We start from the raw sequence: 17,101 nt of genomic DNA on the forward strand, positions 1-17,101 counted from the left end.
GACTCCAGAGCTGAACACCATTTTCTAAAAAAACTGAGCACTTGTGGTTTCAATTTGGCTCCCTGTAGTGTCTATTTATAACAGCCCATCACTGCCGACAACTACCTCAACAAACACAAGTTAAGGAGGGAGCGATACTGTAGACAGGCATCAGCAGTCCTCCCCAGCTCTCACCTTATTGTAATAACAATGCAATTGCGCGCATTGGTCAGAGAGCCACTTCCTAAATCTCCATGAGAAAAAAAAGCCCCCCCTGTGAAAGCGTCCCAGAGGGGGAACACAGCAGGTTTATGGTAATAAGCCTCTGAGGAGGAGGAGGAGGAGGAGGAGGAGGAGAGCCACGGAGCCATTTTGTACTCATTTTAAACTCAGTGTGGGTTAACGCAGCCGCTGCGCGCCGTGGATACACCGACACTATGGATACCGAGCGCCTTTCCCCACGTTAAAACTTCACCATGAGGGATAAAAGTAAAACGCGGTGCTGGGAGAGGGAGAGTTAATGCTTTTCTGGCGGACTTTCGGTGAAGTTGACTGGGATCTGGCAGGTTTAACAGCATGGATCTGTCGCTGTGCTGGATTTGGGTCTGTGTCCTGTTCGGCGTGCCGCTTGCGGGATGTTTGGAGATGCACCTTTCGGAGGCTTTACAGCCCGGGACCGTTTTGGCGAACCTGTCCCTCGGCCCCGGCTGGACTTATAAACTTGACAGGACTTTATCCGCTCAATCCATTCAGGGCTTTTTCCAAGTGGAGAGGCATGATGGAGTTATCCGTCTGAACCGCAAAGTTCAGTGTGCGCACACGCCGAGGAACCCAGCGCCTGTTTACTTCAGGACAGGTTCCGCCACATCTGGGGACGCTGTCCTGACACAGTTCAATGTGTTCGTGCACGGCCAGGACTGCTTTATTAAATACAGGAGAAAGAAGGCGTCAGGTGAGCCAGACATTCACATTAAACACCTCTCAAAACTGGAGGCGACTTCCTGCTTGCCCGCAGGTACGCTGCTTTTGAATGTAACAGAACTTTTGCCTGCCTTTACGCGGAGCACCAACTTGTTGGACAGCGTGTGCGTTGGAGAAGAGTTGATCGCGGTGTTCAGACGCGGGGATTTGTTCCTGGCCAGTGACTTATGTGTTGAGCGCGCAGGAGAGCCCGAGGTGAGTTTGCAGTGCGCGCTGCAGAGCTCTCCGGGCGGCAGGCTCTCCGTGCGGCTCAGCCTGACGCTTGTGAAAGTGCCCAAACATCACAGATCCCTCTCGGAAACTCAGAGAAAGTCTGGCAAGTTGATCCGCAGGGGTAAGCGGCAGGTGAACACGGCTCCCCAGTTCCAGCTCCCGAACTATCAGGTGTCTGTGCCCGAGAACGAGCCCGCGGGCACGCGGGTCATCACCCTGAAAGCCACTGACCCGGATGATGGAGAGGCAGGGAGGCTGGAGTACAGCATGGAGGCTCTGTTTGACAGCAGGTCCAATGACTTCTTCGACATCGACTCTCAGACAGGGAGCATCACGACCGTCCAGTCACTGGACAGAGAAGTCAAAGACACGCATGTTTTCAAAGTCACCGTGTCTGACAACGGCTCCCCCAGGAGAGTTGCCACTTCTTACCTCACCGTCACTGTGAGTGACACCAACGACCACAGCCCTGTGTTCGAGCAAACCGAGTACCGTGTGAGCATCCGGGAGAATGTAGAAGTGGGGTTTGAAGTGTTGACAATCCGGGCCACAGACGGAGACGCTCCCTCCAACGCCAACATGATTTATAAGATTGTGAACGGCGATGGAGTTAACTCCGTGTTCGAAATCGACCCCCGGAACGGCCTGGTGAGGATCAGGGAGCGCCCTGACAGGGAGACCTGGGCCAAGTACCAGCTGATTGTTGAGGCTAACGACCAGGGCAAAGACCCAGGTCCCCGCAGTGCCACCGCCACGGTCCACATCTCTGTGGAGGATGAGAATGACAACTACCCGCAGTTCAGTGAGAAGAGGTATGTCGTGCAGGTTCCAGAGAACGTGGCGGTCAACACCCAGGTCATCCAGGTGGAGGCTACAGACAGAGACGAGGGCAACAACGCCAAAGTTCATTACAGCATCATCAGTGGAAACGTTAAAGGACAGTTCTACATTCACTCCCCCACCGGTGTGATCGACGTCATCAATCCTCTGGACTATGAGATTATTCGGGAGTATAATTTGCGGATTAAAGCTCAGGATGGTGGCAGGCCTCCTCTGATAAACGGCACGGGGATGGTGGTGGTGCAAGTGGTGGACGTGAACGACAACTCCCCCATGTTTGTCAGCACACCTTTCCAGGCCACCGTGTTGGAAAATGTTGCGATTGGTTACTCCGTGATCCACATTCAAGCAATCGATGGTGATTCAGGGGAAAACGCCCGGTTGGAATACCGCTTGACCGACATCACTCCTGGTTTTCCTTTCACCATCAACAACAGCACGGGCTGGATTACAGTGAGTGAGGAGCTGGACAGGGAGACCACTGACTTCTACACCTTCGGCGTGCAGGCGAGAGATAACGGGATACCTGTGATGTCCTCCTCAGCCAGCGTCAGCATCACAGTGCTTGACGTGAACGACAACGTGCCTACATTTACGGAGAAGATCTACTCGCTGAAGATCAATGAAGACGCCGTTGTTGGGACCAGCGTACTGACAATGACGGCCGTGGATAGGGACGTTAACAGTGTGGTGACCTATCAGATCTCCAGTGGCAACACCAGGAACCGCTTTGCCATCACGAGCCAGAGCGGCGGCGGCCTGATCACCTTAGCCCTCCCTTTGGACTACAAGCAGGAGCGCCAGTATGTCCTGACGGTCACTGCCAGTGATGGAACGCGCTATGACACTGCCCAGGTGTTCATCAATGTGACGGACGCCAACACACACCGGCCCGTCTTCCAAAGTGCCAACTACCAGGTGATGCTAAGTGAAGAGAAACCAGTGGGCTCCACTGTGGTGGTGATCAGCGCGTCGGACGAGGATACGGGAGAAAATGCTCGCATCACATACGTGATGGAGGATAATGTTCCACAGTTTAAAATCGACCCGGATTCTGGCGCCATCACCACACAAATGGAGATTGATTACGAAGACCAAGCCTCCTACACGTTAGCCATCATTGCCAGAGACAATGGCATTCCTCAGAAATCTGACACCACCTATGTGGAGATAATCATCCTCGATGCCAACGATAATGCTCCCCAGTTTCTTCGGGATATGTACCAGGGGACTGTATTTGAAGATGCACCTCTCTACACGAGTGTTCTCCAGATCTCTGCCTCGGATAGAGATTCTGGCTCTAATGGCAGGGTGAGCTATACCTTTCAGGGTGGCGATGACGGAGAGGGGGACTTCATCATAGAGACTTACTCTGGCATCATCAGAACAGCTCGCAAACTGGACCGCGAGAATGTACCCGTTTACAACCTGAAGGCCTTCGCTGTCGATAGGGGGGTTCCGCCGCTGAAAGTAGCCGTTCCTATTCATGTGGTGGTCCAAGACATAAATGACAATGCGCCAGTGTTTGAGAAGGATGAGCTGTTCTATGACGTGGAGGAGAACAGCGCAGTGGGGTCCGTCGTGGCCCAGATCACTGCCACCGACCCTGACGAGGGCACCAACGCTCAGATCATGTACCAGATCGTGGAGGGGAATATTCCAGAGGTTTTCCAGCTTGACATTTTTAACGGCGACCTCACTGCCCTCACAGACCTGGATTATGAGACTAAAACAGAGTATGTGATTGTGGTCCAGGCCACCTCAGCGCCGCTGGTGAGTCGGGCCACCGTGCACATCCGCCTTGTAGACATGAATGACAACATGCCGGTGCTGCAGAACTTTGAGATCATTTTCAACAACTACATCACCAACAAGTCCAACAGCTTTCCATCAGGGATAATTGGAAAGGTACCGGCTCATGACCCAGATGTGTCGGATAAGCTGCGGTACAAGTTTGAATCTGGGAATGAGCTCAATCTGCTGCTGCTGAACGAGGACACGGGGGATCTGAGGCTGAGCAGGGACCTGGACAACGACAGGCCCCTGGAAGCACCCATGACCATTTCCGTCACAGGTGAGAAAATCTCCAAAAATACTCCTTTCGTCTCTTTCACGCTGTTTCTCTTTGAGGAAATTCTGACTTTTCGCGACAGTTACATGTGTCGGCACATGCACACGAGGTGACACATGCGCTAAAGACAGAGATCTGAGTCACCAGGTGCGATGCATCCTCACACTGCTGAGTCAGTGCAGAGTTGAACAGAGACGGAGAGCAGGTTTGCGCTGTGGTGTTGACTGTATGTTCAGTAGGTGTTTGCTGCAGGCTCTGTGCAGGATCCGGTTGTGCTGCTTCTGTGCCATTTGGGTGATGAATGTATTGTGTGTAAGTGGTCGGGTGAGGTGATAAAAAGGTGCTATTAGAAGGGCACCCACATAACCAGGGTGCTTTGTTGTTGCAGATATGTGGGTTTCTGTCACAGGTAGGAACACACACATGCATAGAGTGCAGGCTCATGCACACACATGATTTCCTTCGAGCATATACAGTCTAGACTGCACTCTTTGAAGTGCGGCGGCTGAAGGTTTTTCTGTAGGTGATCGAACATCTTGTGGCAAGATGTCTCACAGGATCTCACCAAAGTCTGCACAAGTTCTGTCCGCAAGTTCACACTTGAACTGCTTCGACTTTGGGTGAAAGAGAAGTTTCATATCTGAGGTTTTGGGTTTTGGGGAGGAAACTGTCAAAAAGGACAAAATGCAGGTTTCGATCTCAGTGCTTGGGCGTTACATATCACAAGGTCATGCACAAAGAATTTGCGTGAAGTTGCCTTTTTTTCTTTTTCTTTTTTTCCTCTTTTCCACGACAGAAGCAGACTTTGTTCTTTCAAGTTAAAGATTAGACAAATGCAAACACTTGGACATTCACACCTAAATTGGCAGGGTGCAGGCTACACTGGAGGAAAGCGCGTGCGCATGCACACACACACACGCACACACGCACACACACACACACACACACTTTGCAAGAAAGCACTGTGACATTAATCAGGCAGTTGGGCAGGCAGGATAAATCTAATACCCTGACAGAGTAACTACCCTGTCACCTATTGACAGCTGGTTGCTCAACCCTCTCGCTTTCTTTCTTTTTCTCTTTTTTCTCTTTTTCTTATTCTTCTCTCCCTCTCCCTTCCCTGCTCTCTCTGTTTGTTGATCTCTTATAGCACATTAAGCCCTGAAATGGGCAAACAGCCCAACGCAGCCAGATTTTTTTCAGCTCGCCCTCACTCTGTGTCACCCTGTCACCTCCCCGAGCTCTGAAATGCCGGCGTATCACACATACTGAGGGAATATTAATGAGCTGCTATGAACCAGGCTCCACCAGGGCAAGACCGCATTCCCAGTCCATCAATCTAATCAAATTTGTGGTTGTGGGAACTGTGAGCGCTGGAGCGTAGTGCTCGTAGCTTTTTGCACGAGAGCATTTGATCAGTTCATTTCGGGGGCATTTCTTCCTTTTTGGACATTGATAGGATAATAAAGTAGTTCTTTAGCTGGACTTAAACTTGGGATTGTCAAAAGTTAATAATACACACTGTGGTTCATCAGCTTTCCCCAGATGTTTCCCCAGATGTTTCTCCTCGTTTTCTTGTCTTTGTCCTGGACCAAAGGCAGACCGTCACCTTATCTAAGTGCTTTATTGCCATTATAGACGACCTGCAGAGCATCTGAGGAGGCAGCGACTGACCACAATAGTTAACAGCCGCCATTTATCGCTGCGGGATTCACAACGGCTGACAGCTCTTGCAGTATCCCTGACAACGATGACCTCATGATGGTCCCAAAGGGGACTGGACCTCACTTTATTACTTGTAGTCATGTGCACACACACTAATATAAGTAAGCATGTGTTCATGCACAATTAAACAGATGAACAAACTCCAACCCCCTCTTTTTTTAGAGGTCCACACTGATGTCAAGTGTTAGGTAACCATTGCGACTGATGTCTTGACCTTCTAACCCCGGGCTCTCAGGAGAGGAAGGCCTGAGGGGATTGGTGAGCTAATAGGACCTTTACAAGCACAAGACACAAGACTCTGATTGTGTCTCGCTCCTGAATTCAGTCTTTCTCCCATTCTGGTTTCCCATATTCTCTTTTGGAGTATTTAGTTTTATTCTGTTGTTTTGACCTCTTCTCTGTCACTTTCTTGTTTAGTGGTCACAATGTGTCCACAAAGATCCAAAACCCAACTGGGGGACACATGTCGTACCCGGCCAAAATCATGCTCAGTCTGGGATAGGGTCCGGTTTTACTTCCAAGGATCATGAGTCTCATTAATTCTTGCATTATGAAGCTACCTCTCCATGAGGGTGATTGACATACTCTGTCCACGATCGATGTGATTGAGCTGAGTGCTTTAGCTCTGTCCTGCCTGTTTAGCCCTGACTATTATGCCTGATCAATCAAACAAACGACAGTCGATATATCACAGTGGGTATTGATCTGTCGTGGCTGTAGAGGACCCACAACAAAATAGAGATGAAGATGTGCCATCTGTCGCAAAGAGAGACGCATTTTCTTCCTTACTTCCTCCCAATCAGGGCTCTTCTTTAAAGCTGTGATCGAGGTGTACCGGTGCTTCTACAGTGGCCAACAGAAGACCTGAGAATGTTTCTTTGGCCCTCTGCTGAAACACAAGAATGTCCTGATAACTCTCCTGAGATACACTCGCTTAACACACTCTGCTAGTCACAACACTGTTCCATCTGTCCTCGTTCTCTCTCCTTCTGTGCTTGTGTGTGTGTGTGTGTGTGTGTGTGTGTGTGTGTGTGTGTGTGTGTGTGAGACTGTTGCGCCGGGGCACGGTGTTGTCATTGTAAGAGCTCTCAACCTAGCTTGTCAAATTTCACTTGAACCTTTGGGGTTTCCACTCTGTTCTCTCAAAGATGTGTATCTGTCAATTTTCTGACCGTCACAAAGGCTGAGTCGTACAGTATTTCAGCGTAATGCACCTTTATCCCTGCTCTGTTTACTGAGCCCCAGCGTCTGCTGACTGGTCTGTGATTTCTCACAAATGAAAGCATGCCTGCAGTGGTTCAGTGGAAACATTTCAATCACAGTTTCACCAATTTGTTACACTAGTTAGTACATAATAAGACTCTCAGCTGGTTTGTATCCAGAACTGACAGTCAGACCAACCATCTTAAGCCAAGATTTGCCAGCGTTTGGCTGGCTCGTGTTGTTAAAAGTGCCGCGGCTGTCAGCAATCAGTGTAATTAGTCATTTCCTAAAGTGGCATGGAAAGGAATGCTTGATTTGAACCACACGTGATTCGGCTTTTGCCCGTTGGGAGCGACAGAAGTTTGAATTGATCTCAAGGAACCAATCTGAGCCGACGCAATTCACGGCTTCTGACCGAGCGTTCGTTGTCAAAATGATGTTTTGGTAGCAAAAAAAGGAACAATGTGTGGCATGTGACGGGAAGAACTGTGTGCCTCCTCCATTCATCCTGGGGCACAATTTTTTTGCGATGTGTCAGGCACAGGTGGCATTAGTTGGCCCTTGTTAGCGACCGACTAAGCTTTTAGAAATGAAAATGAATCGAAAAATTGTGTAATTGTGTGTTTCCGTATTCCCTCTTTGAATGACAAATACAAACTATTGTCTCCTTGTTTTATGGAGAGGTATCATCTCCCCCTCGTCATCCGTAGTCTATGTGGTGTGTTGGAGTGCAGCCTTCTGGCTAGGACACAGGTGATGCAAGGTGACACAACAATTAACTTTCATCGCCGCTGGTTCTTTGATGCTGCTTTGTGAGCATCTGGGCAGGAAGGGCATTGATCGGACAGGTTACTGTCACTGTTTCTGGCTTATCTGTCCACGTAGCCGCCACTCTCTCCATTCGCTTCCTGATATGCAAAAAGACATTACCTAACGTGCCACCTAATGGAAACCTCTGCCTGTCAGGGGTTGAAGTTTAAGCCTGCTCAGACTAGCTATAGGTGGAGTTGTGTGATATCATTCACTGATGCGGCATAGCAAATGTTACTTAAATGATTAGAAATGATTGATGCTTAATCGTCTTTTTCCACCCTGGCTCTGATCTTTCTCCTTACCTTGTGCGAGCGGGACGGCATGCAGCTACACGCACCCACGCACACACACACACACAGACACACACCTTCTCCCTCCCCCCTTCTCCCTGTCCTCCCTCGCCTTTTCCCCATGGGGCTTTTGCTGAGCTTCCATGCCTTTGCTCTGGCTCTGACGATCCCGTTGGAGGAGTTGCATAGCTCAGCTTTTTAACATTTCTGTTCCCGTCCGCCCGCCCCCTTCTAACACACACTTTCTCTTTCTTTCTCCCGCTTCTCTCCTCCCTCTCTCATGTACACATAATTAGATTTTCTGCTGTGACACAAGAACCTCAGCTCTGTGCTTATTTTATCAGATCAAATCCAATCTTCGGACGAACTCGCTGAACTTCCACAATAGACGTTGTGGTGTGATGTCCTTTTATTGTGAGGCGCAATTAGACTTGTGCAACACTCAGCAGACTATAGGGCGTGATCTGGATTAATTTTGTGGCCTTTTCATTCATTCTCTTGTGCGGAGAGGTTAAGAAATATTCCCCTGTTCTGTCGGCCGTGGCATTCTTTTGGTTTCTAATCATTATTCGGCCGTGAAGTGTTGCTTCACAGGGGGAGACAGGAACGCATATTGAGAAAGACAAATTACCCGTCGTGTGAGTCAAGGGGCAGCCATCTTCCTGTCAGGCTTCTGTTCCCGCTTTCCCGTATTTTTCCAGGCCGTTTGCGTCTGACGGGAGAAACGCGACTCCTCTCTTGAGTGCAGGTGTGTCAGTGACGCACACACACGGCGATGACCTCTCGACCCCTGAGATCAAAGCGGGACATGGGCTTTTAAACACACACTCAGTGGTGAGAAATGACCCTGTGCTCGTCTACACATGACTTCTGACCTCTCGACATGATGGATGCGTGGGGAGACGGCGGGAGCCCGAGGAATAACCTGCATAGCCCAGGGATGTCAGTGCTGGCTTTATTAAGGCGGCTGGTATCAGATGAGCAACCTCACTCCCAGGCAACAGAGTCTGAGGTGTGCTCAGACGGAGCCTGTGCACTTCAGTCCTGTCTGCGGCAGCTCATATGTTTTTCGTGCAGTCGTGTTTGAGATACGCTGCCATTCCCAGGCTTGGCACCCTCGGTAACTGATATTAGGAGATCCCATTCATTCCTAAGATATCTCACACTCCTGGCTTTAAACTCTCCCTCCCCACCAGATTCCTCCTCCTCCTCCTCCTCCTATCTCACTGTTCTTTCCTCTCACCTTCGGTCTCATTGTCTCCCCGCTCGTCTTCCTTTGTCTCGCTGTGCTTTTCTTAAGAGTGCACCCGTTGCGCGACCATGTGCCTGAAGAGTGTTGCCTCCCCTGGCACGTGGCCGTCGAGGCTAAATTTGTCTTGAGTGGTCATAGAAACTTATTAGATTACTGTCCTTTAGGGTTTCTCTATCTGTCTGCATGCCTGTCTGCCACCATGTGCCCCTCTTGTCGGTCTGCCTGTCCACATTTTTATGTGCTGTTAGTTGTAGTATGCTGGTTTGACAGGTATACAGCAGTATGCAAATTGATGATTATCACATTATTTAGTTTGCTTCTCCATAGTATTGACTACTACTGTCATACCATGCTAGGCTAACCCGAGCCGCTCTCCCACCAGCATTGTAGAAGTGTGTTTTAGCAAAAGTTAGCATACTAACTAAGATGGTCAATGTGGTAAACCTAATATCTGCTTAACATCGGCCTGTTAGCATGCTGATATTAGCATTTAGCTTAAAGTCCTGCTTTGCAGAGCCGCTAACAAGTCTGGTGTACTCACCATTTGCACACTGGCAAGCTAATATCCATCACCAGTCAATAAATAGGCATTAATGGCAGATGTTAGATATTAGATGATCATTCTTTTTCTCTTGTGGTCAGTCATGTTGCACCTGACCTCATTTTGGTCCCTAGTCTAACCTAATGGAAAGATCTTATGGTGCATTCATTAACAGTCATTAAATGTTGCCTCTTTTGTAATTCAAACTTAAAACAAAAAAGTATCTATGGCCTAACTTCTGCATTTGAAACACAAAGGTTGGCCTTTTTCCAAAATAAGTCATTGTGAAGAGGCTTGTCTGCAAAATCTGTTATCCCACTTTTCACTGTCTGCAAAATGTTTGTGGCACCTCCTGTATCAGCACTGATAAACTTAATTGAATGACATGATCCTCTTTTGTCCTGAGGCAGGGTAGAGAGGACGATCCTGTGCAGGTGTAATAACAGTGTTCACGTCTCCATGTCTCTGTTTGTGTGTCCGATGAGCAGGAAAGAAATCCCATTCGTGCTTAATCTTGCACATCCACAACTGGGCTTTAATGTTTGGCTGTGTGTGTGTGTGTGTGTGTGTGTGTGTGTGTGTGTGTGTGTGTGTGTGTGTGTGTGTGTGCCTCCAGGCTGGAGGCAAGAGTTTGAAGTGTAAATACCAGTGGATCAGGACCGGTCACTGTTTGACTCCACTGATGTCTGAACACTCAATTACAGGTTAGAAAGACAAGTAATGTTTAGGGACCCAAGGCTACCTGCAGATGCCGTCACCACTCCCTTTGACTTTTAAGAGTATAAGATGCTAGAATCATCCTTTATTCCGAGAAAAGATGGTTATATTTACACCCATTTTGTTTGGCACTGTCCGTATTTTCCAAATTCATCCACCCTTTGTTACTTGGGCTGTCGTTCCTCCTGCACTCTTCATCCATTTGCTGCTTTTTCAAAATTGGTGTTTAGTTCTCTCTTGGGAAATCTCTGTGTTGCTGGCTTTGAGAGTGAGCTAGTAAGTGAGGTGTCTTCCCATGATGCAAGTGTGTTTGCTGTGGGATTTCAAAGAGGGGCCATTTCTTTACAAACACCTATGTTTCCAGCCCGGGTTGAATAAGATAGTGTAAGTGTAAAGATGGGGGTATTCGGTGGAGGTTGTAATGTTGATCTTGCATGGTTGCTTTACACATGTGATCGATAATTGTATTTTCAGTGTGTGTTGATGTGCTGTTTGGTGACAGCATCCTACTGCCATCCAGATGATCCACACCCCCCTGACAGGAAGGGTTATCTCTCGTTTACATGCTGCAGGACAGCCATTTCACCACTCAGACTCCCAACAGGTTTTGGGTGGTGGTGGGGTCGTATTTGATTGTAACCCGACACACCTCTCCCAGTCTTTCTCATTCTCTCTCCCTCAGACGACACAATACTCGCCTTTGTCTCGCCGGGCCGAGGAGGCAGGGAGAGCATCGCGGCTCGCCGACGGCTCACGAGTGTGACATTACATGCGTCATGATGTGCGATGACCAGCTGCAGGAATGTTAAGTGGCGCTGGGGTGGGGGCAGGTGGGGGGGGGGGTGTATATACAGTTTCTCGCCAGAGTGAATGACGTGTGACAGTGAAGAAGAAGGTGGCAAAAGAAGAGGAGAAGGAGGAGATGATATGGGGGATAATAGCTGGAGCCTCCCTCCACTTGTTGCCTGTGGCTCATGTCTGCTTTTGTGGGATGTATTTTAGGGTTCCTGTAGGAACCTGCAAGGAGTCTAACGATGCATTAGTAACAACAACACGAGACATCATCTTTTTGTTCCTGATAGTCTGGTTTATGTGTGTCTAAGCTTTTGGATTTGTCTCCATTGTTGCGTTCTGGCTCTGACAGGCCTCTCCTGGTGCCAAGTTATGGCAACAGCCTCGTGTGAATGACGTGACATTTACTTGTTGTCACAGCAACACTGACAAATTTAGATTTGAGCCTTCGAATGCCAGTCATGTGTAGGTTGCATGCCATGAGGTCAGATTTTTTTCTTTTACTGATATACTGTTTCTGCTCATGGTGAACGTGGGAACTTAACTCATGTGACTCCATTCAACTATGAATCTTTCACGACAAATTGTCGCATTATATAACTCCTTCAGTTGAATGTATGCAACCCTAGTTTTAGAATATTTTTTTTAGGTTACTTAGAGAGCACAGTTTGGTCTTTGGCTGCACTGTTGACCTTTTAACTCTTTAACTCAAAGATTTAAGGTGTCTTTATGTTGAAAACTAAAATCTTAAATCTTACACTAATGTTAAAGGGGCAATATGTAAGAATTGGTCATGTATCGAATTAGTTCTCAAAATGAAAATCATATTAGCAGAGTAGCCGCTAATTGCTTCCAACTGCTGTTGTTGCTGCCATTACCTGGTTGGCTCATTTAGCCATGCAGTCAGTGGTCCAGACTATGAGCTTGGAGTACTGAGGGAGTGTTGGTGCTCTGCCGCTTGCATAAGAGCTTTGGATTGAGACAGGACAAACGCTGGTTAGCATGCTAACGTGCTAACTTCAGTAAATGGCTCTTCAACATAATACATAGACCCCACAATGTCAAAACTGTTACTTCTTTATGTTCTGTTGATAATTTTAGTTGATTTTTCAACCAGGCTAGCCATTTAAAACTGCTCTTGGTCTTCATGCTAGGCTAAGCTAACCATCTGATTTGGCATACAGTTGTGAGAGTCGTGTCAATCTTCTGATGGAACTTTTGGCAAGAAATTGAATAAGAGCATGTCCCACAGTGTGAACTATTCTTTTGAGACGGAAGACATTTTAGCTAAAATTAGCCTTTCTTTGAGTGCATATCTCAATCTGTTATGAGTTTGAATATCAATTTGCTTCCATTTTAAAAGTTTAAAAACACCACTGTTGGCAGTGTCCTCTGCTCCCTATGGCCTAATCCGGTCCTATGTCACTACTTCCATCACGCACCGTAACTTCATATCTTTCCCATTACGAAGGATCAACCCTTGCTCCCTGTGTAATAGTCCTTTATGTAAAGCTCTGGGCTACGATCCTCACAGCTATTAAGACTGGGCACTGGCACTGACAATGCAGATGAAATGTCAAACGGCTTAAATGGATTCAGTTCACTGGCACAAACAGACCAATATCTGTTCAACGGTGACGTCGGTTGCGTAATCCCGAGCTAAACAAAAAGGTTCCCTTCTGCGGAAACCCTTTTCATGGAGGTATCCTTAAAGGACCAACATAGCTTTTAAAACAAATAATGGCACTTTGCGATCGGGAAAATATGTGTCTAATAGACTTTTTTGGCACAGTTTTGATCAAAACATTTCTGTTAACGCCTTTCTTGAAAACTGACACCATCTGTAATTGCCCTTTTATAAGAACTCCTTGATTGGGGCTTGAACCCCCTGTGAGTGCTGAAGTTTGCCTCCGCAGAGGTGTCAGTTTTAGTCATTTCCCCATCAGCCGGGGAAGGAGCTGGTGACAGGTATAATCTTGACAGTTAATAGCTTGTGTGTGGGAACTTGCTGATGCACGCTTAGCTCCCAAACTGTTGTCCCTTTGTTTCTCACTGCCTGTCAGGCAGCACTTGACTTCCCCCGAAATGTTATCTTTTCGATTAACTCGCTGCCGTGTATAGGTAACAGGTGGTGTTGATGCATCTATAGTTTCCTGCCGTACAAGTGGCTGGCAGCATGATAGACAGCCCATGCTAGCAGTCTAATTTCGAAGCCTTTAATTATACACTGGCTAGTTGTCCTACCTGAGGACTGAGTGGAAACAACCTCTCCTCACCAGGTAAATTGCTGTGTACCCTCCAGATTTTTAGTGACAGTAATTTTAGTGTACGGCTATTTTAATACTGAAATAGCCCAATAACTGTGAGATGTATTGCTATGACATTTTGAATGTTTAATACTTGAATGCTCGAGCTGGATCAAGCTTCAGGCTGCGCACTTGTGGCCGAACCACAGTGGTTTGAACTAAACGGCATCTGTTTTATTAGGTGTGTTGTCCAGCAGGGAAACTCTTGGATAGATTGCGGTCTTGATTATGACAAATATAACTTTATAACACATTATAGATTATATATAGCGAGTTCGTCCGAAGATTATATATAATGTGTTATGACTTTTGTGACTCTGTTCCCAGGGAGGATAAACATGTTTCCTTCTGATGAGGTCAGCCCCAGAGAGATTTAATATCTCGCTCTGGGCCACTTCAGGAGCCTGGATGTTTACCGGATTTAAACCCTGAAGTGAGGAAAACAAGATTTTTGCGAATACCCCCATAGCGACGTTTTTTTTTTTTTTTCTGTCTTTCAGTCAGACATCGCTGTCATCACGGGTGTCACCTTACAACCCCCTGACAAGCTTCTGCTCTGCTCTGACAGCAGCTTTCTTTTGTCAGGTTTGAGGGTAAATACATGTGCGCAAAGTGAGCGCCTTGTGTATGCATCAACACACAAACATGAGAGCGCCACGGCGTTAGCAGGGCGAAGCGCTCACCACACCCTGGGTCACACTTGGCTCCTACAGGCGGAGCGGCTTAGGCCTCTGTAAGCATTTCAAAGGAAGAGACTAAGACGTGCGGATTGAAGCTCTGTGTGTTTTCTCCGACGCTCCAGGCCTCGTCTTTTAGCAGAGAGTTAGAGACGGATACGTGGATGCAGACAGAGGGAGCTCCGAGGCGTATTGGGTTTGCTCTGCCTTTTTGATAGGGTGTCAAGGCGCTTCTTTGAACTGAAACGTCCTCCTGTTACATTTTGGACGGGGTAGCTCACACACGCACAGAAACTCAGCCGTAACCCACATATAAGCAGGCATTTGCATACCTGCGCATGCACGCAACAGTTACAGTCGCACACCATCCGCAGAGCTGGCAGCGGCCGACCTTCCCCTGGAGTGTCAAGGCCAAGTTTCACACAAGGATCCCTTCCACCTTTTATACGGCACACAAACAAAGTGCCTCACCCCTCACACAATGTCTTCAGTTACATGTGTATCAAAGTAGAGGCAACTTTATTAACAGTTTGGTTAGGTGTTTTTAACGTGTGTGTGTGTGTGTGTGTGTGTGTGCTGATCCAGCACATTGAGCTGATACCAGGCAACACTTTATTTTAAGCTTCCCATTAATCAACTATATGCCAACATATAGTAAGTTGTTTGTATCACATTATGATGTAAGTATAATCAGCTCAAGTGACTATTCATACAATAATAGTTCCTCCTATGAAGAGGATAAAGCATCCATTTATTGATGGTAGTATATATGTATGTTATTATATTGTATTTATGTACTGTATACGTTCTTATATCTGCTTACAGCTGCATTATCATGTTTTATGAACCGCGTGTTAAAGGAGAATTTTATCCAAACACAAAAATTCAGTCATTGTATATTCATCCCCCTGCCAACAGAAAGTGAGGTGAAGTTTCTTGGTCCACATTAAACATTCTGGAGCCTCACAGCAAAACAGTGTTGTAGCATTCACTTAAACAACTGAAGTAGATGGGGACTTGTTTTAAAAACTGAAATAAACAACTAAAATAAATAAATAAATTAAAAAACATATGTGTGTATATATATATGTATATATATATGTATATATATATGTATATATATATGTTTTTTAATTTATTTATTTATTTTAGTTGTTTATTTCAGTTTTTAAAACAAGTCCCCATCTACTATAGTCCCCATCTATATATATATATATATATATATATATATATATATATATATATATATATGTTTTATATTTTATTTATTTTTTGCATCAGCATCTGCGCCAGTTCAGGAAAATGCTGTGAGACTGTTTTGCTGTGAAGCTCCAGAAATGTTTTGCGGACTATGAAATTTCCCCAGACTTTTCCATCAAGTTTCATTTTTGGGTGATTTTTTGGGTGATTTGAGAGCGTCTAAAAAAGGAAATTGTTTTGATCCACATAAATCCAGATGATCCCGCCCGTCTTCCTGCCTTTGCTAAATTTAATTAGTTTGGAAAGTGGGGCATTCGTGTTGTCGTATTTCCGACGAAGAAGAAGTTCTTTGAGACGCTCGGCTGCACTCCTGACACCTCCATTATGGGCCAGAACCGGGACCCACAATGCCTCTCTGTGTCCCGGCTCATCCCATGTGATGTTAGAAAATGACATACGTGCTGCTGTCTACCTTCAGCGGCGCCTTATCAAATTACACACTGTGTTAACGTTGAGGAGCTGTTTGCGAGAAGTGTGTGTGCGTGAGGTAGCGTGTATAGAGTGTGTGCTACCTAAGCTGATTTAAAAAAAAAATGCCCCTGAATCAAGTGGATGCCAAGAATCAGCTCATTAAGTCTCCTCAGTGATAGAAGGTGTAATAAGGAGACTTTGTGATCGGGGGTAGAAAACTAAAGACGGACTAAAGATGCAACTTGAGGAACTTGGACTTCTGTGACCTCCACTTGTTCGGCTCCCTCTCGCTCAAAGTGTCGATACAGATGCACCGCAGCAAAGTGGGATGCCTTCTAATGCTGCTTCCGCTTGTACTTGTGTGTTACAAGGCCGTTTGCCAGCTCCTAATCCTCCCTGAATGCTGTTAGACACTGATAGCAGGGCTTCGCTTGTCCGACCACAGACGGTCCTGACAGCAAACTGACAGGCTGCTGGGCGGGCGCCCCACACTCTGCTCAAGATCCTCTAAAACGCCGCCAGAATCGATTTCCATGTTGTTTCAGCTGCGTCGATAATGTAGCCATTAGGTTCTTAACGGCCTCTTACGCTGCTTTGATGCCCGTGCGTGAACTGTGTTTGCCACAAAGTGCAATGAGGCAAGACAGGCCGAAGTCATTTTCAGATCGGAGATGTGAGTGTATTGCGGTGACTGGTCAGGCGCAGTATTATTTGCGGTATTTCGTTCTCACACACGTTCTTTTTGTCAGGCAAGCTGAGCCTCTGTTCAGCGTCTGCTGTCCGTCAGGGACGATGAAATGACCTGATGAGGCAGCGCAGGTTCAGGGGCCGCGACCTCTGAATGTGGTCACTTCACCTCTGGGCCCCCCAGACAAAGTAGAGGGCTCAGTGGCTCTAAACACAGGCCTTATCTGAGTAAACCTCCACTTACCGCAGGGTCGTCTGGACTGTCACTCTGTCTTACCTCCTGTGGGTCGCAGATAATGTTCGTCTTTCGCGGGAAACATGGGAAGAGACAGAAGCCCCTTCT

The 17,101-nt window shown here is 47.0% G+C and overlaps 1 protein-coding gene across 7 annotated transcripts in view; it reads left to right on the plus strand.

Annotated features, from left to right (window-relative positions):
* The first annotated feature begins 354 nt into the window (after positions 1–354).
* Positions 355–17,101, plus strand: part of celsr1a (cadherin EGF LAG seven-pass G-type receptor 1a) — a 91,090-nt gene continuing 74,343 nt past the window's right edge. For all 7 annotated transcript variants that reach the window (XM_037122166.1, XM_037122165.1, XM_037122170.1 and 4 more), the window contains exon 1: positions 355–4,087. In XM_037122166.1, the coding sequence (XP_036978061.1) occupies positions 556–4,087 (3,532 nt within the window). In that variant the 5' untranslated portion in view covers positions 355–555. The remainder of the gene's footprint in view (positions 4,088–17,101) is intronic.

Source organism: Acanthopagrus latus, chromosome 14 (assembly GCF_904848185.1).
Source record: "Acanthopagrus latus isolate v.2019 chromosome 14, fAcaLat1.1, whole genome shotgun sequence".
Classification (NCBI taxonomy): domain Eukaryota; kingdom Metazoa; phylum Chordata; class Actinopteri; order Spariformes; family Sparidae; genus Acanthopagrus; species Acanthopagrus latus.